Source organism: Gadus macrocephalus, chromosome 4 (assembly GCF_031168955.1).
Source record: "Gadus macrocephalus chromosome 4, ASM3116895v1".
Taxonomy (NCBI): Eukaryota; Metazoa; Chordata; class Actinopteri; order Gadiformes; family Gadidae; genus Gadus; species Gadus macrocephalus.
Window position 1 is genome coordinate 30,383,799 of NC_082385.1, and position 22,770 is coordinate 30,406,568.

The 22,770-nt window shown below is 44.2% G+C and overlaps 3 protein-coding genes across 5 annotated transcripts in view; all 3 read right to left on the bottom strand.

The window, feature by feature from the left end:
• The window catches only part of LOC132455180 (zinc finger protein 431-like), a 66,247-nt gene that overhangs the window by 17,738 nt on the left and 25,739 nt on the right, over positions 1 to 22,770 (bottom strand). Inside the window, exon 7 of the mRNA XM_060048970.1 lies at positions 10,122 to 10,405. Within this exon, the coding sequence (XP_059904953.1) occupies positions 10,122 to 10,405 (284 nt within the window). The remainder of the gene's footprint in view (positions 1 to 10,121; positions 10,406 to 22,770) is intronic.
• Positions 1 to 22,770, bottom strand: part of LOC132455203 (zinc finger protein 431-like) — a 36,125-nt gene that overhangs the window by 7,976 nt on the left and 5,379 nt on the right. The window contains exon 4 of the mRNA XM_060049011.1: positions 10,980 to 11,043. Within this exon, the coding sequence (XP_059904994.1) occupies positions 10,980 to 11,043 (64 nt within the window). The remainder of the gene's footprint in view (positions 1 to 10,979; positions 11,044 to 22,770) is intronic.
• Positions 658 to 21,299, bottom strand: LOC132455202 (zinc finger protein 271-like). Of its 3 annotated transcripts, XM_060049010.1 has the most exons (4): positions 20,127 to 21,299; positions 18,138 to 19,116; positions 17,720 to 18,053; positions 658 to 8,023 (listed from the first exon to the last, which is right to left on the bottom strand). In XM_060049010.1, exons 1-4 carry the CDS (start codon positions 20,278 to 20,280, stop codon positions 6,506 to 6,508), a joined length of 2,985 nt encoding a protein of 994 aa, XP_059904993.1. In that variant the 5' UTR covers positions 20,281 to 21,299; the 3' UTR covers positions 658 to 6,505. The 3 variants fall into 3 exon arrangements, 1 of the variants encoding a protein (XP_059904993.1); XR_009525123.1 differs by lacking the exons at positions 17,720 to 18,053; positions 18,138 to 19,116; positions 20,127 to 21,299 and having other exon boundaries at positions 658 to 4,420; positions 4,507 to 8,418; XR_009525122.1 differs by lacking the exons at positions 17,720 to 18,053; positions 18,138 to 19,116; positions 20,127 to 21,299 and having other exon boundaries at positions 658 to 4,465; positions 4,507 to 8,418.

A 22,770-nucleotide genomic window follows, 5' to 3' on the forward strand; every position in this document is an offset into this window, starting at 1 on the left:
TTAATAGGTCCATGGTATATTTACACACATGACTAATACTATCGACCTTTACATTAGCGATAGTAACTTGTCTGTTAGCTGTAGCGCTAATGCTAAAGCAACATTATCATGCTAACAAGGTAACCATATACAGTAAATCAACACAATGAAATGGCGTTAGTTAACTTACTTTTTCGAGGTTTGTAGCTGAGCCGAGGAGAGCTGGTACTGATCCAGACTTGATTTTCAGACATTGAGCAAGTCCAGCTCTGTATTGGCCCAAGTTGAGGAAGCAGTCATCAGTGAAATGATTGGCGCAGACTGGCGCATTTCCAGAGACAATAATATTAACCCACTGGTTCTTCAGCGGCTCGGATGAATGAACAAAATATAGACTTTTGTGTTGATTTGTACATCCAAACACTAAGCAACGGCGATGCTTCGCTCGTTTGCAAACCACGGTGTCTCTCAAGGAAAGAACTATGAGTACACGTATACTCATTTTCTCATGGGCGGTCGGGACAATCTGGGCGGGCAAAAATAAGAGAAAGGGGAGGTATCTTTTTTTTTTTTTCATTGAACATGGTTAAAAATACAGAGTTTTAAAATGCAAGAAAATAATCCTAAACAATAAATACTAAATTTCAAATTATACCGTTTTTTTTAATTATGATGATGATGATGATGATGATGAAGATGTTCAGCTCATATGTTAAAAGAAATCAAAGCTTTGGGACCAAACAATAACACAATATTTGAACAGATTAACCGAAACCATCAAACAAGAGAAACAGAAATTCACTGTTCCAGCTCATAACAATTCATTATTTTTTTCTGAAGATTTTTTTAGTTTTGATATTGTGGGACATTTTAAGCCTTTTGCATTGGTTCAAAGTTTCCCTCTGGTTTAGGAACTTTCTACACACACACACACACACACACACACACACACACACACACACACACACACACACACACACACACACACACACACACACACACACACACACACACACACACACACACACAAATAATTAGTAAACAGAAAAAGAAGAGACCCGACACAAACCCAACCCCTGTACATGACCACACGACAAAAGGAACGATTAATCATGGTAGGTTTGTTATCCTACCAAGTGTATTAAAGAAACACTTGACACTACACTGTGTCTTGTGTTTCAACTCATTGTAGTAATTTGGAGCTGATTGGACAATTCAGCCAATGAATCAAATAGGCTACCTCCCTCAGCAGCTTTCGTGCATTGCGCAACATGACTACATGCAGAGAGAAGTGATAGATAGTTAGAAGAGAGTCGTAAAAGCACTTTCTACCCATTTCAGTGGAGGAATTGGACTCCTCATGCAATGTTATACTTAAAAGGTACAAGTAAATTGCATATTAATTAAGTCTTTCGGCATGTAGTATTCAAAAATGATCATGATATGCCTCAATATCAGAATAACAACCATGGGTCAAATAGCAACGGCTAGTGGAATGAAAGTGAAAGCAGTGTAAGCTTGTCCAGGCCCTGCAAGTAAGGATGTAGGCTATGAATCAGAATACATTTTTAGCTAGTGGGCATCCCAGAAACCAATTCTATATTTTCTTGGGGAGGACCCCCGTCCATTACTGCACCCCACCCACGAATTGGATCACCAGCCGCCGCTGCAAACAGGGAGTGAAGGGGGACCAATACTAGGAATCTTCTGACTTTGTCCCGTTAGAATAATGCTGCATTCTAGAGGGAGGACCGGCTTAAACTGAGCATCACTGAGATCTAGACATTTAACCAGGGACCTTTTAAAATGGATCATCTTCAACCATTATCGCCTATTATGAGACAATCCATCCTAGGTAGTTAGCATTAAGCGCACAGAATGGAAAGGTAAGTGGAATGAACACAATCATGTATAATGTAGGGTTCAATCGCAGTCTATTTCACAAGTGAACTTTGCAGGCTTTTTGTAATAAAAGATAACGGTAATGACAGTGTTGTGGTAATATCAAGCAGACTTTAATACACAAATTATATGAACCCTGTGTGAATAATTAGTCAATTTCAATGAATTTCTATCCATTCTCCATGGACCTAGAGATACCTCCCGCCCTCTCTAATTGAAAGATGTTGAGATAGTTTTGCATTTGAAACTGTGGGCACCAAGTTTGATACTGAGGGAAATCCAGACTTCTTTGTTGTGTAGATTCCTTTAACTGTCTTGCAGCCATGTCCACTCCACCCATATTGTGAATTGCAATTTAACTTGGTCTCTCCTCTGGCCAATCCTAAACTCCATGAAGGCCCATCCCCCTGACCTTTGTTTCCTTTGTATTTACCCACGATGTGAACGTTTCCTATAAGAATCATGTACACCCATCGTCTCATTGACTGTATGCTTGGCAACTTTGCTGCCTGTATCTTCCCCTGATCAAGCTCTACATTAAATCAAATATTTTGCTGTCAGAAGTGCCCTAGAAATAAGTTATACAACACAGACATCAATTAATAAAAACAGAAAGCGAATCAAAAGTAGAAAGCGTTTAATCGGGATGAAAAGAAAAACTAAAAGCATAAATCCTGACGGATTTGACGTCTGACGGAGTTGACGTAAGGGCATGTATTGTACACTGCAGCTAGCTAGTTTTTCCTCAGTTGCTAAGTGTCCCAATAACCACACCAAAATGCTTAAACTCAATCCTCTATGGTTGAAATAAAAAATCTCAACAGAAAGATTGTATTGACATGGTCCAGCTGTGACCATAGGAATCTTGACATTGATTGTCTAAAATATCAAAAAATGTATAACGTACCAGAGCATGTGTGGTATTGTTGCATTCACCACAGGCAGGGAGATGAAAAGGGGTCCTCAGGGATATAGCTGACCATGCTATTTCCTGATTTATTGTGGCCTATGAGAAAATCTGATGGAGTTGACAGAAACTGAGGACACAACTTTGATAGGCAGATTTCTATGGAAAATATTGCTTGACGTTCACTTCATGCATTGTTTTTTTATATTTATACCCCTTCTTTTTTATTTGATATCTATGTTTTCACAATTGTAGAGCTTTTTTAAAGTTTTTTGGGATGGTCAACATTGCTACCTCTTGCTGAGGACAAGTGCAATAACGTTGACCTTCTAACCACAGACCATACATTTAAACAAATTTTCCCAAAAAAGATAAAAAGTATATTCTAAAAATCGCATAGGTATATACAATTCCTTTAGATTTAACTTTATACGTATGTCAATCATGATGAATTTCTTCATTTTTGATATAAATTAAGACTTTTCTATGTAGGACATGTTTTGTCCCGACTCTCAAGAACCAGTGAGTTCGATACGGGTCGCTTTTAACTCACTTTATTTGTTGAAGTATTTCCGTATGGTAACTATGAAGCAAAAGGGAGGGAATTGTATCTAACGCGTGAGAGAGAAATACAGTGAGCTACTTCGAGCCCCGCCCCGGGCTTAGGCCCGTGGCTCTCTGCTGGTCCCCTATGATTCTGACCTCCTTTGGGCGCTGGGAATGGGCCAAGTGGGCGTGGCCTGTGTGAGGTGGGCGTGGTCTATGTGACGTCTTAGCTGCGGCTTCCGTGTCTGTCTTAAAGATGCTGCCTTCTGTAGCTGGGGCAGATACAGCTTGTGTGTTCGATCCTGCTCCCTTGTGGCTGTGTTGGGGTAATGCAGCTTGTGTGTTCGATCCTGCCTCCTAGTGGCTATGTTGGGGCAGCTTATGTGCTTAAAATACCTAACAGTTTGATCCCCAAACTGCAGCCTAACGTTTAGCACCCTTTAGATCAAGATGCCTACCCCGACCTGTTACCACATATATCCTTATTCACTGTCAAATCCCTACCCGTTACCACATATATCCTTATTCACAGTCTAAACCCTACCTATTGTGGTAGAAACTATAACCGAGTTCTATCACTTCAACTAACTTAAAATAACATGCAGAATCGGGGAGTCCGGATCAAGTATTGACAGAGACTTTATCGTTACCCGCAAACAAGCAACAACAAAAGCCGAGTGAGGTTTGCAAAGACACTCCAGAATGATTCTCGTCCTGCTCCTTATGTACCCAATCCTTACATAATACGAGGTCAGACTTACATAAAATGTTGATTTACATAACATATGTTTCCAGGTCACAGCTTTACCCTTGAACATACATTAACCACCATGCATACAGAACGACGGTGTACATGTGTGCATGTCAGCATACTTTTCAAAAAGCACACAAGATAGGAACAGAGTGAACTTGCTCCCTGGCGCCGTGTCAAACCCAACTTATAGAGGAGAGGTGATCAGCTACCTTCCACCATTAAAGCATCTATATGATATATATAGGCCTAATAATAATCATAGTTTATCATAAAATGTAGTTAATTTCTTCCATACTATTACCAGTTATCTGTATTCACTGTCTAACCCCTACCTGCTGCTTAATCACATGTATCCTTATTCACCGTCTTATCCCTACCTACTGCTAAATCACATCCTTATTCACTGTCTTACCCCTACTTACTCCTTGAATCACATGCATCTATGTACTGTAAGTAGTTTTAGGGTGAACGGGTCTGAAGGGTATCAACCACCATAGAATCGATAGAAAACGTTAAATTCTAATCATTTTCTGTTGAGATCTGAAAGAAATTAACCGCATATTGTGATACAAGGTATGAACTAGAAAACAATGGCAGTAGAAAGACAGCAATTAGAAAGTCAAAACAAGAGATGGTTGGCATTAAGGACATGCCAAAAGGTAAGTGAAACGAACACAATCATGTATAATGTGGGGTTTAATTGCAGTCTATTTCACAAGTGAACTTTGCAGGCTTTTTCTAATAACAAAGGTAGAGGTAATGACAGTGTCGAAATATCAAGCGCAAGTTTAATATATACAATTATAAATAAATGATATAAACCCTGTACATAGAATAGAATACTTTGTCATTATACAATGTAGAACTATGGCTATGGCGTCCTCCATTGATCCATTTGGGGGGGAGGCGGGCTTTAAGGATGAACTGAACTGAGATTTGAAGTTTAGTTGATATAACAGATGTATTGTCTGCCTTTGTCATAAATAAAAGGGCTGAACTTGCTAAAAGGGATTAAATTGTACGGTGAAGGGGTGAACGTTTTACAGGGCGCAGCCATGTTGGATTCAACATTCAGCTACGTCACTGGCATGGTAACCTACTCCTACTATGTGGCTCTAGCAGCCATAGCAGGTAATGAGTCAGGCTCTGAGGCTCGCTGAACTGGCTACGGAAAATAAAACAACCAGGTCTACAGGAGGATCATACTGCATTGCCCCTGGCTGCATTAATGAATTATATAGGGCCAAGGCAGTTGGGGTAATCATGCATTTCTACAGGCTACCTTTGAATAGGAAACCAGCCCTTAATACATGGCTGGCAGCCTTAAAACGGAATAACCCTCCGATGTAAATCAGCCCCCGTCATGACTGTCAATCTCCACAAGCTAGCACTCCGACCATAAAGTGTACAAACTATTACTCAGACGATATCACAGATCTATGTTTCCAAGCTGCTAATTAAACTACGGCGGGTAAGTAAACAGAAGTTCCACAAAGGTCCCTTTCTACTCACCCTGTTGTTCGCCGACTACCCGATTGCTGATGCAGAGGGAGTTAAACTCGAAGAAGTAGTTTCATAGTAAGATTTATCTGTGCAGTATCCATCTGTGCAATATCCATCAACATCCACCAGAAAGTAAACCTCTAACATCCACCTAAAGTAAACGTGACACTCGTGAATCCGCCTCGCATCTATGCTCATCCGCGGGTGTATCTCCCAAAGTTTATCTTCAGCGTCTTTCAGGTCCCGTCTACCCGGAGCCGATTTTAATAACTAAAACGTTATCGATGTTGATTATTTCAGTTCAGTTCACCTTTGATGTGGTGAAAGACCAGCCTTTCAAAGCATTTCATGATCACAGGTGTTCGAGCCACTGGGCGGTAGTAGACACACGCAGGGCTTCTCACCGGTGTGAGTCCTCATGTGGATCTTCAGCTTGGAGCCATGAAGGAAGCGCGTCGCGCATTGGTCAAACTTGTAGGGCTTCTCCCCGGAGTGAGTCCTCATGTGGCAATTGTCGTGCTCTTGTTGAAAGTTTTTTTCGAAACGGGTCGCTTTTAACTCACTTCATTTGTTTAAGTATTCCGGTATGGTAACTATGAAGCAAAAGGGTGGGAATTGTATCCAACACTAGCAGAGAGAAATACCGTGAGCTACTTCGAGCCCCGGGCTTAGGCCCGAGGCTCTCTGCGGGGCGCCTGTGAGTCTCTGACCTCCTCTGGCTCCGGTCGCTGAAATGTGAAGTGGGCGTGGTCTAGCTCTTAGATGCGGCTTCCGCGTCTGTCTTAAAGATGCTGCCTTCTGTAGCTGGGGTAGATGTTACAGCTTGTGTGTTCGATCCTGCTCCCTTGTGGCTGTGTGAGGGTAATGCAGCTTGTGTGTTCGATCCTGCTTCCTAATGGCTATGTGGGGGCAGCTTATGTGCTTAAAATACATAACACATGTGGTCCTCCAGGGGCCTTTTCTGAGTGAAGAGCTTCGGGCATTTGTTCAGACCTGTAGGGCTTCTCTCTGGTGTGAGTCCTCATGTGGCTCTTCAGATAGCAACTGTGACTGAAGCGCTTCGTGCATTGGTCACACTTGTAGGGCTTCTCGCCGGTGTGAGTCCTAATGTGGACATTCAGGCTGCCACTCTGTCTGAAGCGCTTTGCGCATTGGTCACACTTGTAGGGCTTCTCCCCGGTGTGAGTCCTCATGTGGATCTGAAGGGTGCTTGTCTTTTCGAAGCACTTTGCGCATTGGTCACACTTGTAGGGCTTCTCCCCGGTGTGAGTCCACATGTGGCTCTTAAGCTGGCTTGTCTGTACAAAGCGCTTTGCGCATTGGTCACACTTGTAGGGCATCTCGCCGGTGTGAGTCCACATGTGCCTCTTAAGCTGGCTTGACTCTCTGAAGCGCTTTTCGCATTGGTCACACTTGTAGGGCATCTCGCCAGTGTGAGTCCTCATGTGGCTCTTAAGCTGGCTTGTCTGCCCGAAGCTCTTTGCGCAATGGTCACACTTGAAGGGCTTCTCCCCGGTGTGAGTCCACATGTGGCTCTTAAGATGGCTTGTCTGTCCGAAGCGCTTCGCGCATTGGTCACACTTGTAGGGCATTTCGCCGGTGTGAGTCCTCATGTGGCTCTTAAGATGGCTTGAATGTCCGTAGCCCTTTGCGCAATGGTCACACTTGTAGGGCTTCTCCCCGGTGTGAGCCCTCACGTGGCACTTAAGCTGGCTTATCTGTCTGAAGCGCTTTGCGCAATGGTCACACTTGTAGGGCTTCTCCCCGGTGTGAGTCCTCACGTGGCCCTTAAGCTGGCTTGTCTGTCTGAAGCGCTTTGCGCAATGGTCACACTTGTAGGGCTTCTCCCCGGTGTGAGTCCTAATGTGGCTCTGAAGGGCGCTTGTTTGTCTGAAGTGCTTTGCGCAATGGTCACACTTGTAGGGCTTCTCTCCGGTGTGAGTCCTCATGTGGATCTCCAAGTTTACTTTCCCACTGAAGCGCTTCGTGCATTGGTCGCACCTGTAGGGCTTCGCCCCGGTGTGAGTCCTCATGTGGATCTTCAGATAGCTGCTCTGACTGAAGCTCTTCATGCATTGGTCGCACCCGTACGGCTTCTCGCCGGTGTGAGTCCTCATGTGGCTCTTCAGATAGAGGCTGTGACTGAAGCGCTTCGTGCATTGGTCGCACCGGTAGGGCTTCGCCCCGGTGTGAGTCCTCATGTGGATCTTCAGATAGCTGCTCTGACTGAAGCTCTTCATGCATTGGTCGCACCCGTACGGCTTCTCGCCGGTGTGAGTCCTCATGTGGATCTTCAGCAAGTAGCGATGACTGAAGCTCTTCGTGCATTGGTCACACATGTAGGGCTTCTCTCCGGTGTGAGTCTTCATGTGGATCTTCAGCTTGCCTTTCCGACTGAAGCGCTTCGTGCATTGGTCGCACCCGTACGACTTCTCGTCGGGTTTTGTCCTCATGTGAACGATCATATTGTCATTATTGGGAAAAACCTTGCCACACAAGACACCGGGCCGGCCCTTGCGGCCGCCCCGATGCCCAGTCAGCTCCTCAAGGCGGACCAACCACACGCTGCAGTTCAGGCTCTTGGCCACGCTGCAGTCCGCCGACAGCGAGCTCAAGGCCTCCAGTTCTGACGTGGTGAAGAGGGTGTCATGGCCGTCCACCGCCAGTGGGCCCTCCCCTTTTCCATAGACGCTCAGGCTCCGCAGCTCCCTGTTGTGACTGGCCATGTGGGAGGAGCCAGGGGCGTCCACACGCAGTCTCCCCGAGGTGGCGCCGCGCTGCGTGCTGCAGTTTCTAATTTCATTGCCGTCTTCTTCAGAGAGGAAAACAAAGACAGAGAAAGTAATGGTTTGAATTCATTATTTGCACAAAAGGGATACAGCATGTACTTTTAAATATACTTCTTCCTGATGTATTGGAAGAAGTATATTTTGACACTTTCTTTCTAACGTCTTTTTGTTTATTATGCATTTCCCTTGTTCCCCTTGTGGGGGGTCAAGGGTCAAAGGCTTAAGATGAAAAGGCACCGCTATGTCTCCGTCTTTTAAGGATGTGGGGAGGTCATCAAGACACAACCCAGGTCATCTGTTGTTTCCGATCACCTGCTTTACCAATACGGTAGTTATACTGGGAATCAGAGCGGATTCAGCATTCCTGACACCTGCCATGAAGAAGATGTCAATCATTCTGATAAACTGTATAGTGGTCCTTGTGTTTTAGCAGGGCTTTGCTCATGATTCTTTTTAGTGGTGCAACGGTTCACGGGTTCCCGTGATCCGTACGGATCAACCATCACGGTTCGGGACGCAAGTGATCCGCGGCTCGGCTGCTAAAAAAAACAAAATTGTGCGTTGACGTGATCAGCGCATGTTTAGAGGACAATTCCGGTATTGACAACATCATCAAGTATCGTAGCGAAATACAGTTTCTGTTGTGTTTTATTTGGCGTTCCTTAAATCCCATTGAAACGTAAACCGGAACCAGAACCGGCCGTGTTTAGGTTTGGTTGTAGTCTTTTCGCTCGGTTCGCCGTATCAACAGTAGGGCTAGAACCGAGCGAAAAGACTACAACCAACCCCCCTTGCAATGAGCAATGAGTCTCCCAACCGAAATCAATGGATTTACAAAATGCCAAATAAAACACCACAGAAACTGTATTTCGCTACCAAACTAAAAAAAAGAAGATAAGGATGTCTGCATTGCCTTGGGAGAGTGTAGACTCTCTCCCCAGGCAATGCAGACATCCTGAATTGTAAATCCAGGGTTAGGGATTATTTACTATCCTATCCATGTTAAAAAGAAGAAGGAATAATGCCTCAGATTGCAATTTTTTTAAATATTGACCATGCTTAAAGGAAGCAGGATTATTACCTAATTTTTCACTTTATTTTGTTTTTACACAGTTGAAGATTTTATTTAAGGTCACATTTGTCTTGTTATCTTTATTGTTGTTGTTGATCCGAAAATGATCCGACCCGTGACTCAAAAACCGTGACCCGATCCGAACCGTGAGCTTTGTGATCCGTTGCACCCCTAATTCTTTGCAAAAGAGGACCAGGCTTTTTAGCGTAGGTAGAATCTAGTACATTCTCAGTTGGTAGGTCGTTTGCTTGCATGGATGCAATGTGTATTACTAACCTACAGCAGGAATGTCTCCACCAATATCCTCTTCAATCTTGATTGAAATGGTGTCTGGGGTCTGCTGCTTTCCAAAAAGAAGGAAACACACACAAGACAAATTCTTTCATTTGCACAGAATAGTTTAACACAATGACGACAGGGAAGCGACGGCACGCAGCCATTTGCGTACAGAGTCAGTTGAAAAAGTTGATCAAGCCTCTTGTGCTGAAGAAAATGACAGCAGCTTCCCCAGACCAAAGTGCAATCTACGATTGAGCTTGGTCTGGCAATAGGCAGGCTACACTTACGGAACATTAAATCATAAAGGAGTGTGCTTTATAAGGGTGTGTGCTGGAGTTGTAACAGAGGAAGCCTCTCATTTGAATGCTGAATAAGAAGATGATTTCCAACCTGCACACTCAGCTCCTCGCGGCAGACCAGCCGCTCGCCGCGCTCCAGGCTCTTGGTCACACTGTGGTACGCAGACAGCGAGTTCAGGGCCTCCACTTCTGACGGGGTGAAGAGGGTGTCATGGCCGTCCGTCGCCAGAGGGCCCTCCCCTTTACCGTAGACGCTCAGAATCTTCAGTTCCTCGCTGTGACTGGACATGTGGGAGGAGCCAGGGGCGTCCTCACCCAGACTCTCCGAGGTGGCGCCGCGCTGCGTGCTACGGTCTCCAAAGGCATCCCAGTCTTCTGCAGAGGGAGACATTGTTTTGATACACTGTTTGCATAGAAGGAGGAAGTGTGTGTTTGTACACATGAAATCAACTATTTAAATGTACCATTGACACAGAGGGTTTAAAATGTGTACTGCAGACAAAGATTCAGAGTTTTGGAGAGGGATGTATCCTCCAGCACCCTCCCCCCTAGACTCAAAGCTCAAGTGGGGGCCAGGTGGAGGACACTGAACGAGCACCAGCGCAAAATGATCCGAGCACAACATGACATGAGAGACAAGCGCAATTAGTCTATTTTGACAATAACAAGCGACAACGTGTCCTTCCCTGTAAGCTGATCAGCTAACGTTTATACATTTTGAATTCATTGATGTTTGAGAATGATATGGGGAATCTGTCTTGAAACCCTTCTTGGCCCTTGACTGATTCCATCTTTGAAATGCTACTCCCAAATTTGACTCGTGTTTTAACAGGGCGATGGTCATGATGCTGTTCCAAAGAGGACCAGGCTTTTCAGCGCAATTAGAATCAAGTACATTCTCAGTTGATCCAGGTTGTTTGCTTGCATGGATGCAATGTGTATTACTAACCTACAGCGGGCATGCCTCCACCAATATCCTCTTCAACCTTGATTGAAATGGTGTCCGGGGTCTGCTGCTTCCCACATAAAGAAGGATACACACTCAAGACACATCCTTTCATTTGCACAGAACAGTTGTCAATCCGCACTAAGGACACATTATGCATTTTTACACTGCCAAACCGGTTCGTTCGCGGCTTTGCACGCCCTGCAAATTCATTGTCTTGCCTGTGTAAAACCGAGGGGGTAAAATCCCCCTTCGTCACAGAGCCAGCTTTCTTGGTTCACTCGAGATGGCGGGGCTATGCACGGAGAGAACACGTTTTATCAATAAATTGCGTACTCCGAAATATCTTTTTTCTTTCGATTTACTCATTCTCGCATGCAAGAATAAGTTGACATCCGAGTGTAGACTAAAACGCGATTCACTATTTACAAGCACAAAATCAACAACATATTCTTTATTTAGCTGACCACTTTGCTGACCAAGCATCGTAAGGAAAGTTCTTCTGGTACTTTCTCGTAGATCGCACCATATTTCCCCGTCTTCGTTAAATGCGACTGCATCACCTTCTCTCCCATGATGGTCAGCAGCTTGCAGATATCAGTATCCCTCCAGTTATAACTACTCATGTTGAAATCGCTGCGTTGTCTCTGTTGTAGAGACAATGCAGCAACACCTCTACCCAAGTCCCTTCCCTGGAACCGCAAAGCTGTCTAATCACATTTACATCTAAATGAAAAGCGCCAATATGTGTGGGGTCTGAGAGGGTAAATTGGGGTGCGAAATAAAGCCGATAAATTACCACGGTCAGTGTAAACGCGCAGACCATGCAAGGAAAAAGGTGGGCATAAGACGGGCATATTTGGCAGCGTTTACTGAATCATAAAGGGGTGTGCTTTCTATGGGTGTGTGCTGGAGTTGTAACAGAGGAAGCCTCTCATTTGGATGCTGAATAAGAAGATGATTTCCAACCTGCCGCTCGCCGCACTCCAGGCTCTTGGCCGCGCTGTGGTCCGCAGACAGCGAGTTCAGGGCCTCCACTTCTGACGCGGTGAAGAGGGTGTCATGGCTGTCCAGCGCCAGAGGGCCCTCCCCTTTACCGTAGACGCTCAGGATCTTCAGCTCCCCGCTGTGACTGGACATGTGGGAGGAGCCAGGGCCGTCCACACCCAGACTCTCCGAGGTGGCGCCGCGCTGCGTGCTACGGTCTCCAAAGGCATCGCTGTCTTCAGCAGCGGGAGAAAAAAAAAGACAGAAAGTAATTGTTTCGGTACACTGTTTGCATAAAAGGAGGAACTGTGTATTTGTACATTTGAAACTATTTAAATGTATGTGCATGTACCGATGACACAGAGGGTTTAAAATGTGTACTGCAGACAAAGATTCAGAGTTTTGGAGAGAGATGTCTCCTCCAATCTCCTCCATCTGTCTTGAAACCCTTCTGGGCTTTTGACTGATTCCATCTTTGAAATGCTAATCCCAAGTTTGACTCGTGTTTTAGCAGGACGCTGGTCATGATGCTTTTCCAAAGAGGACCAGGCTTTTTAGCGCAGGTAGAATCAAGAACATTCGCAGTTTATCAAGGTTGTTTGCTTGCATGGATGCAATGTGTATTACTAACCTACAGCGGGTATGCCTCCACCAATATCCTCTTCAACCTTGATTGAAATGGTGTCAGGGGTCCCCTGCTTTCCACACAAAGAAGGAAACACACTCAAGACATATTCTTTCATTTGCACAGAATAGTTGTCAATCCCCACGAAGGACACATTAGGCATTTTCACACTGCCAAGCCGGTTCGTTCGCGGCTTTGCACGCCCTGCAAATTCATTGTCTTGCCTGTGTAAAACCGAGGGGGTAAATTCCCCCTTCATCACGGAGCCAGCTTTCTTGGTTCACTGGAGAAGGCGGTGATATGCACGGAGAGTACACGTCTTATCAATAAATTGCATACTCCAATTTTTTTTTTTTAATTCAAGACATGCAATGCAAGAATGAGTTCACATCTCAGTGTAGGATAAAACAACAAGTGCAAAAACGACAACCTATGCTTTATTTTGCTGACCAAGCATCGTAGGGGAAAGTTCTTCACGTTGGATGAGCCCAGTGAAATATTCCTGCAATATGGATCACATCGCATTTTCACTTTGAAAAGGGAAACTCAACAAAATAAAGTTGTTTACAGTTTGCAGATTGTACCTTAATACACAACGCAGGGATCTAGAAATATTATAAATGTGGCTTTAACTGGTCCAACACAAGTGCTACAGATAGTTGCTTCTCCATTTTCCGAATTCCATGTGGAAGATAGGCTAGGCCTACCTATTGTGTTATATTGAGACGGTAAGAGAGCTGGGAGATGTAGAAAATTTAAATATGCAGTAATTATTAGGCTATACTTTAATAGCCTAGATACACACAACATAGAAGAAGAAGAAGAAGAAGAAGAAGCCTTTATTTGGCATTGCACAGGATACAACGTAATTGGACAGGATACGTTATGGACTCACGTTGGGTATGAGTTGAGTTTCGTGTCCTGCTGGTAACAATAATAAAAAGTCTCTAGAGAATGTTTAGCCTATACTAGGAGGTGAATGATTCTGTACGTTTTTAAATTCTATTTAGTAGCCTATTATTAGATGTGCATTTAAACTGCGCTCAGATTTATTTAGCCTGCGCTTGCACTACAGCCCTGCACTTTGTTCACGTGAGTCAGACATGGTAAGATTGCTGCTCTTTCTTTCTCACGTTATAATTGCGTATAGGCCTATTCACAGCTCCCCACACACACACACACACACACACACACACACACACACACACACACACACACACACACACACACACACACACACACACACACACACACACACACACACACACACACACACACACACACACACACACACACACACACACACACCACGGGGGAGAACCCCCCGATTAAATCAACCTATGACTTTACATTTCAGGCATAAAGAAATGTGCCCCCAGCAGGGCAATGCAAGGCCCCCCGCAAATCTGTGTCTGGCGCCGGGACTGCCTCTGTTCATCTTGACCCCTTGGACCCTACACCTGGCAGTACACAAGATAGGAATAGAAGGACCCGACTCCGCTGCGCCGTGTCAAAACCTCATTTCCACTGTTAATGTATTTATGTGATATATAGGCCTGATAATAATCATAGTTTGTTCATTTCTTCCATATGAGCAGATATTCTTAAAGATTCGGGACATTCCCTTGGTATCTCAGTCAGAACGGTTATCCAAATAACAAAGAAGTGTACAACACTCGCATTACAGTGTGTGTATTCACACACATACCTGATGCTATCTACCTTTACATTAGACACAGTAGCTGGGCTGTTAGCTGTAGAGCTAATGCTACAACAACATTATAAGGGTAACAACGTAACCATAAGCAACACGATGATATAGGGGTAGTTGACTTACTTGTCCGAGGTTTGTAGCTGAGCCGAGGAGCGTTGGTACTGATCCGGACTCCATTTTCAGACGTTGAGCAAGTCCAGCTTTGTATTGGACCGAGTTGAGGAAGCAGTCGTCGGTGAAATGTTTTGCGCAGACTGGCGCATTTCCAGAGAAAATACAATCAACCTACTGGTTCTTCAGGGGCTTAGATGAAGAAAATAAAAATATACTTTTGTGTTAATTTGCACATCCAAACACTGAGCAACTACCAAGCTTGCAACTGCAATGATGTCTCTCCAGGTCAGAATTACGTGGGCTGAGCTCACAGGGTCGTCGATCATTTTCTCATCGGGGGTCGGCACAAATACTTTGAGTGGGCCAAGCAAAGAAAGGGGAGGTAACCTTTCGCCGTATTTTTCTTTTTTATTGAGCATATAAAGAAAAAAGAATAAGCAATAATGCAAGAAATAAAATAAAAAACAAATGGGATCCTCAGGATCCTAAGCAACAAATACAGGCTTAGATAATACAGTTCATATAATACCGTTTTTTTTTAATTATGATGATGTTCAGCTCGTAGGTTAAAACAATTCAAAGCTTTTGGACAAAACAATTACAAAATTGTTAACCAGATTAATCGAAACCATCAAACAAGGAATAGCAAAATAGAAATTAACTGCTCCAGCTCATAACATTTTTTTTCCTAGTTATGATATAGTGGTACATTTGAACCCTTTTGCATTGGTTCTTATTGGTGGTTGGTTGAATATACAGGTTCCTCTGTGATGAATGATTAAAAGAAAGACAAGAGACCATTTATCAGTCACGACAAAGTAAGCACTGTTATTACATGTGGTACCACTAGGGGGCGGTGACTCCACCTCGGTGCAGTTTCGAGGCACACACACACACACACACACACACACACACACACACACACACACACACACACACACACACACACACACACACACGCTTCGTAGATATCACAGCCAACCTTTACCAAATAAAGTGAGTAAAAAGCGATCTTGAATCGGCGACTTTCTGAAAGAACACGGTAATAGTGACTGAATTACTGAGGATTGAAGAGACACTTGTCACTAGTACTCTGTCTTGTTTCAACACGTTTTGGTAAATTGGAGGTCAACTTTGGGGGGTGTGTGTGTGTGTGTGTGTGTGTGTGTGTGTGTGTGTGTGTGTGTGTGTGTGTGTGTGTGTGTCCAAACTTGACTCAGATTATCTTGTTCACCACCTACAGAGTTTGCTATGTACGATGAGGGAACCGGAGCCTCGGATGCGGGACTTATTCTTCAGAGGTCTATTGTTTTTCACATCTTATTATCACCACATGATTGGACCATTCAGCGAATCAATCAAATAGGCTACCTCCCTCAGCAGCAATCGCGCAACACAACTGCATGCAGAGAGAAGAGATAGATAATATGGAAGCATCTATGTAGCAAAATTCAAATGGCAATGCAATTTGCAATTACATTATGCAATTGACAATTCATTATGCAATTTGATAATGTAATTTGTAAATACGTTATTCAAAGTGAATTTTAATATGCAAAGGTACAATGCAATCCTCAATAAAATTTGCAAAAGTTATAACAATAAAAATAGAATAACATTTTGTCCAATTTCTTTGAGTTCCTTTATTCAAATTGAAAAGCTATAGCGTCCCCGTGAATGCAAACCACTTCGCCACGGTCCTTGTGTTGCGATATTCAAATGACATTTAAAACCCTCAAAACGAACGCTTTGCAAAAGATTTGGCAAAACGATTGGCAAAACGTTTTGCGGATTGAAATGTCATTTGAATATCGCGGGACTCTCGGCCCGCGGACGTCGTTCCCAGACACTCGTTCTGGGTGCAGGTATTTTGAACCCATTCCACGGATTCTCTGCTTCCACTCAGCCCGTACCGCGGCGCAGCGTCAACGGGGAATGAAAATTGGAATGAAAAAATTATCTCTCTGGAAAAACCAACTCTTTAATAAACAAACAAGCTCTGTTTCGGTACTGGCCCACACAAACAAGTTAGAATGTCAACGGTCGCCATATTGTGCACGGAGCGAATTGAAAGGTGTTAAGGCCAGACATGGCAGGTGAATAGGGTAAAAATTTTAAATACAAGGGATCACCATGAAACTTTACCAGTTGATTACATACATCATAATAAGAAAAAATGTATTACAAGTTTTTGAATTTTGCATATTTAATTATGCTAATTAGGCTGCATCTCATTAAATATGCACGTTTTTGCGTATATTTCCGGTGCATGAATCTTAAACTGTGATAAAGCCAGGACCAAAATTCTTTTTTTATTTTGTATATATATCAAATGACAAAAAATCCTCACATGGATTTTAGGATATCTGCTTTTATGACCTGGGAAATCAAAATATACTATCCATGGCCTTAAAAACCCTATTTTCGCCATGATTTCCAGGTAAAATGACCCATAAATCTGGCCAGGAACAATTTATAAATAAATCCATGTGTAGATGTCTTCATAACAATGCTATGTGTGAAACTGGGAAGTGTGGTGTACCTAGGTTCTACATAGGCTGAGAAATGTGCACCTAAAAATGGAAAAACACTCATTTTGAGAAAGCGGCATTTAAAGATTCTTATGGCAAAAGCCAACCGAGCTTGAGAGTATACAGCACGTGATACATTCGGTCCGGTCGGAAATCGAGTCCAGCCAATCAGATATCAGTTTTATGTTGTGCAGCAGATCGAGTGCTTTCCAATGATACCACGGAACACATATGACAGAGACCGGCTGTAATTTGAAACGGTGCGTAATAAAGCAAACGTTTGGTGAATCTTCTATAAAATTCAGAGGCGCAAGTTGAAAAACTATAATAAAACAAACACCTAAATGTTTCGTTTTGACTTATTTTTTTCTTTTGTGCGAAACATTACATGTTAATGGTGCAAAATAGCCCAAAATATCAAAATTGACCAGTGACTGAAAAATTGATGATTTTGCCTGCCGTGTCTCGCCTTAAGATAGTTTGCATTTGCAATTGAGCGAATGCTTGGTAACTTTGCTGCCTGTATCCTCCTATGATCAAGCTCTAAAATTAAATCATTTATTTTGCAGTCAGAAGTGTCGTAGAAAGAAGTTATTCTTCCACCTTTCTAAAAGTTGGAAAGCGTTTAATCATGATGCAAAAAGAAAGGAGCACATTTCAACAAATGCAGGACTCAGGTCTCAATCAAAGCGTCCCGTTACCCCGTGTGCTTAAGCATGTGCACACTCAACTTTCTTTGGTTGCTGTAGCTGGCGTTGCACTGCAGACACACGTAGGGCTTCTCCCCGGTGTGATTCCTCATGTGGATTTTCAGTTTGCAGCTCTGATTAAAGCGCATAGTGCATTGATCACACCTGTAGGGCTTCTCGCCGGAGTGAGTCCTCATGTGGATCTTCAGGTTGCCTTTCCGGCTGAAGCGCTTCGTGCAATGGTCACACTTGTAGGGCTTCTCCCCGGAGTGAGTCCACATGTGGCTCTTCAGGTAGCTTTTCTGACTGAAGCAATTAGTGCATTGGTCACATTTGTAGGGCATCTCCCCGGTGTGAGTCCTCATGTGGAGCTTCAGGGTGCCTGTCAGACTGAAGCGCATCGTGCATTGGTCACACCTGTAGGGCATCTCTCGGGTGTGAGAACTCCTGTGAATCTTCAGGTCGCCTTTGCGACTGAAGCGCTTTGCACATTGGTCACACTTGTAGGGCTTTTCCCCGGTGTGAGTCCTCATGTGGATCTTTAGGTAGCAATGCTGTCTGAAGCTCTTTGTGCATTGGTCACATTGGTAGGGCTTCTCGCGGGTGTGAGTCCTCATGTGAAGATTCAGGGTGCCTTTCTGTCCGAAGCTCTTCGTGCATTGGTCACACTTGTAGGGCTTTTCCCCGGTGTGAGTCCTCATGTGGCGAATCAGATAGGATGCCTGACTGAAGCTCTTCGTGCATTGTTCACAGCTGTAGGGCTTCTCGCCAGTGTGAGTCAGCGTGTGAATCTTCAGGTCGCGTTGTAGTCTGAAGCTCTTCGTGCATTGGTCACACTTGTAGGGCTTCTCGCCGATGTGAGTCCTCATGTGGATCTTCAGGGTGCCTTTCTGTCCGAAGCTCTTCGTGCATTGGTCACACTTGTAGGGCTTTTCCCCGGTGTGAGTCCTCATGTGGCGATTCAGGTACGATGTCCGACTGAAGCTCTTCGTGCATTGGTCACAACTGTAGGTCTGCTCACCGGTGTGAGTCAGCATGTGGATCTTCAGGTCGCGTTGCAGTCTGAAGCGCTTCGTGCATTGGTCGCACCCGTACGGCTTATCGTCGGGTTGGGTTCTCATGTGGACGATCATATTGGCATTATTGGGAAAAACCTTGCCACACAAGACACCGGGCCGGCCCTTGCGGCCGCCCTGATGCCCAGTCAGCTCCTCAAGGCGGACGAGCCGCACGCTACGCTCCAGGCTCTCGGCCACGCTGCGGTCCGCCGACAGCGAGCTCAAGGCCTCCAGTTCTGACGGGGCGATGAGAGTATCATGGCCGTCCATCGCCAGAGGGCCCTCCCCTTGTCCGTAAACGCTCAGGATCCGCAGCTCCCCGTTGTGACGGGCCATGTCGGAGGAGCTAAGGGCGTCCACACGCAGACTCTCCGAGGTGGCGCCGCGCTGCGTGCTGCAGTCTCTGATGTCATTGCCGTCTTCTTCAGAGAGGAAAACAAAGGCAGAGAAAGAAATGGTTTCAATTCATTATTTGCACTAAGGGATACAGTAAGTACTTTGTACACACTGGTGTATTGTTTATTATGCATTTTCCTTGTTCCCCTTGGGGGGGTCAAGGGTCAAAGCCTCCAGCTGAGAAGGCACCGCTACGTCTCCGCCTTTTAAGGATGTGGGGAGGTCATCAAGACACAACCCAGGTCATCCGTTGCATCCGATCACATGTTTTACCAATACCGTAGTTATACTGGGAATCAGAGCGGATTCAGCATTCCTGACACCTGCCATGAAGAAGATGTAAACCATTCTACTATAAACTTCATAGTAGTCCTTGTGTTTTCGCAGGGTGTCGGTGTGGTGGAAATTAACCAATTTCTAACACATCGACTAACTAAGAGAGAGCAAAAGAAATCGAGGGGTCCGGAGCAAGTATTGACAGAGACTTTATTGTTACCCGCAAACGAGAAACAACAAAGCCGAGTCAGGTTTGCAAAGACACTAACGCTCATAAGATCCCAGGCTTTTTATCCTCACAAACAGAGCTGTTCTCCATATCGTGTGCCTGCCCACAGCCGGTCAGTCATACATTACTCTAGCTGTGTGGTCAACATCCTCAGCAAATCTAATCTGAACATTAGGTTGACGCTAATCTAAACATTAGGTTGAGCTAATCTAAACATCTGGTGGACGCAAATCTAATCCAAACATTAGGTTGACGTCAGTACGCCTTGACCCCAGACTCTCAGGCACCGTGCCGAGTCCCATAGTATGCCTATGAATTCAGAGATGATTTTAGCTGCTTTCCACCATTAATGTACCTAAATGATATATAGGCCTGATAATACTCAGTTAATATAAAAGTAATGGTTAATTTCTCCCATACCAGTCCTGATGCTTTTCAAAAGAGGCCAGGCATTTTAGAGCAGGTAGAATCTAATACATTCTCAGTTGATCCAGGTTGTTTGCTTGCATAGATGCAATGTGTCTTACTAACCTCCAGCGTGCATGCCTCCATCAACATCCTCTTCAACCTTGATTGATATAGTGTCTGGGGTCTGCTGCTTTCCACATAAAGAAGGAAACACACACAAGGCATATTCTTTCATTTGCACAGAATCGTTGTCAATCCCCACTAAGGACACAGACATTATTACACTGCCAAGCCGGTTCAGTCGCGGCTTTGAACGCCCTGCAAATTCACTGTTGCCTGTGGAAGTAATATCCCCCTTCGTCACGGAGCCAGCTTTCTTAAATCATTGGAGAAGGCGGGGCTTCGCAGGGAGATTACACCTCATGACAATAAATTGCATACTCTGATTTCTCTAAGCTCTAGAGTGTGTGTGTGTGTGAGAGAGTGAGAGTGAGTGAGTGAGTGTGTACACACTGTAGTGATTCAAGATGTTTTTATCGTCATATATATGCACAACAATTACAGAGCAGTCGCTGGCAATGCAATTCTCTAGTCTTGGGCTCCTCCAACATTGTATATGAGAAACACAAGTAGGAAAGGTGAGACTTATATAACAAAATATATATAATAAAAGGTAATTGTATAATAAAACTAAAGAAAAAGGTGCTCCTTATCAAAACAGAGAATCTATTGGACCCACAACAATTAGCTTATAGGGCCAGGCGAGGGGTTGAGGATGCTACAGCCACTCTGCTTAACCTGATACTTGAGCACCTTGACGGTAGCAACACTCATGCCAAAATTGTATTTGTTGATTTTTCATCAGCTTTTAACACTATTCAACCACACACTTTAGTAGATAAGCTGTTAAGGAATTTTAATTTAGACTTTAGTTGAGGATTGGATTTTTTAACGGATAGAACTCTGAGAGTGAGGATGAATGGGATACTCTCAGAAGAGACACTGTCCTCTACAGGGTCACCACAGGGTTGTGTCCTGTCCCCTCTTTTATACATCCTATACACACACTGATGACTGTCGTACCCAGCACACAAACAGACATATTTTAAAGTTTGCAGATGACTCAGCTATTGTTAGTCTTTTAAATGGAAAAGAATCTGAGCATGGACCCGTCTTAAACGATTTTATAGCCTGGTGTGAGAGTGCTCACTTACATGAATGTATCAAAAACGAAGGACATGGTCATTGATTAAAGACGCCAGTCCCCCCCTACCCAGGTCACTGCTATAAACGGGCAACCTGTAGAGGTAGTTGGCTCATATAAATACCTGGGAAGCATCATTGATGACAGGCTAAATTTTAATCTTAACACAAGAGAATATATGTAAGAAAGGCCAACAGCAACTCTCCTGCCTCAGTAAATTGGCAAAATTCAATGTGGATAAAACCATTATGAGAATATTTTATAAATCATATATTGAATCCGTTTTATCTTTTTCTATAATATGCTGGTATGGAAATCCTCACTCGCCAAAATAGTGAAGGCCGGTGGCAAAATCATAGGTGTCAAGCAAAGCAGTCTATCAGACCTGTACAATAGATTTGTCCAAAAAAAGGCAGAATCTATGTTATCAGCAAATGGTCATCCTCTTCATCCTGAGTTTCAGTTGTTACCTTCTAAGTCCCGTTTCAGATTCCCTGCAGTTAAAACCAAGATATATATATTTGTTCCCAGTGCCATTTCTCTACTGAACTCAGGTTTCAGAGCTCTGGGCCAACATGGTGTTTTTGGTGCCCAGTGTGAGGTATGATTACCTGCTGTATGAAAGGTACTCCACGGAGAGCAGAAAGTGTTTCCTGTTTTCATTTTTTATTGATTTGACACATAGTAGTTATTATTATTCTGATTTACATGGGTATGTCATGCAGGGATGCTTATCAGCATGCCTGTATACACACTGCACTATTTATGCTATCTGCATGTATGTTTGGTCTGTCATGTTGTACTTTCTGTCCTATGTTGTCTATTGATGTCTTGCTGAAAACCAAATCGCCCTTAGGGGACAATAAAAGCTTTAACTAACTATAAGATGAACACAACTAGGAGAGCAGAGACCTAAATGCAAAACTAAATAAATGTAAAACGTAAACAGACGTGTTTATCCAGATGTCGACTGGTATAATGTGGCAAGTTATAAAGTGGCAAGTTATAAAGTGTCAGTGGTGAGCTAGGTAGCTTAGGAGTTCAGCAGTCTTATGGCCCGTGGGATAAAACTTTCCCTGAGTCTGGTGGTGCGCTGCTGCGGTAGCGTCTACCAGACGGGAGCAGTTTAAACAGTTTATTACTGGGGTGATGAGGGTCTTTAATAATCTGGTTAGTCTTCTTCCTGCAGCGCTGAGTGTAGAGGTCCTCCATAGATGGCAGCTCCGTCCTGGTGATGTGATGGGCAGCTTTCACCACCCTCTGTAATGTCTTACTGTTGAGGGCGGAGCAGCTGCCGTACCAGGCGGCGATGCAGCCGGTCAGGATACTCCCAATACTCTCAAAGAAGAGCCGCTGTTTTGCCGTCTTTGTGATGGCGTCTGCGTGGTGAGTCCAGGTCAGGTCCTCGCAGATGTGCACCCCGAGGAACTGGAGGCTGCTGACTCTCACTACTCGTCCCGTTGATGGTGATGGGGGCGTGCTCGGCTCCCTGTCGCATCCTGTAGTACACAATCAGCTCCTTAGTTTTGCTGAGGTTGAGCTGGAGGTTGTTGTCCTGGCACC

Coding starts and splice junctions, on each gene's coding strand:
- LOC132455202 (XM_060049010.1), bottom strand. CDS start 20,280: ATGTCTGTGTCCTTAGTGGGGATTGACAACGATTCTGTGCAAATGAAA. Junction 19,117..20,126: donor TGGAGGCATGCACGCTGGAG/GTTAGTAAGACA, acceptor TCCTCTCTGAAG/AAGACGGCAATGACATCAGA. Junction 8,024..17,719: donor ACACCGGGGAGAAGCCCTAC/GTGTGTCTGCAG, acceptor AAACCCGACGAG/AAGTCGTACGGGTGCGACCA.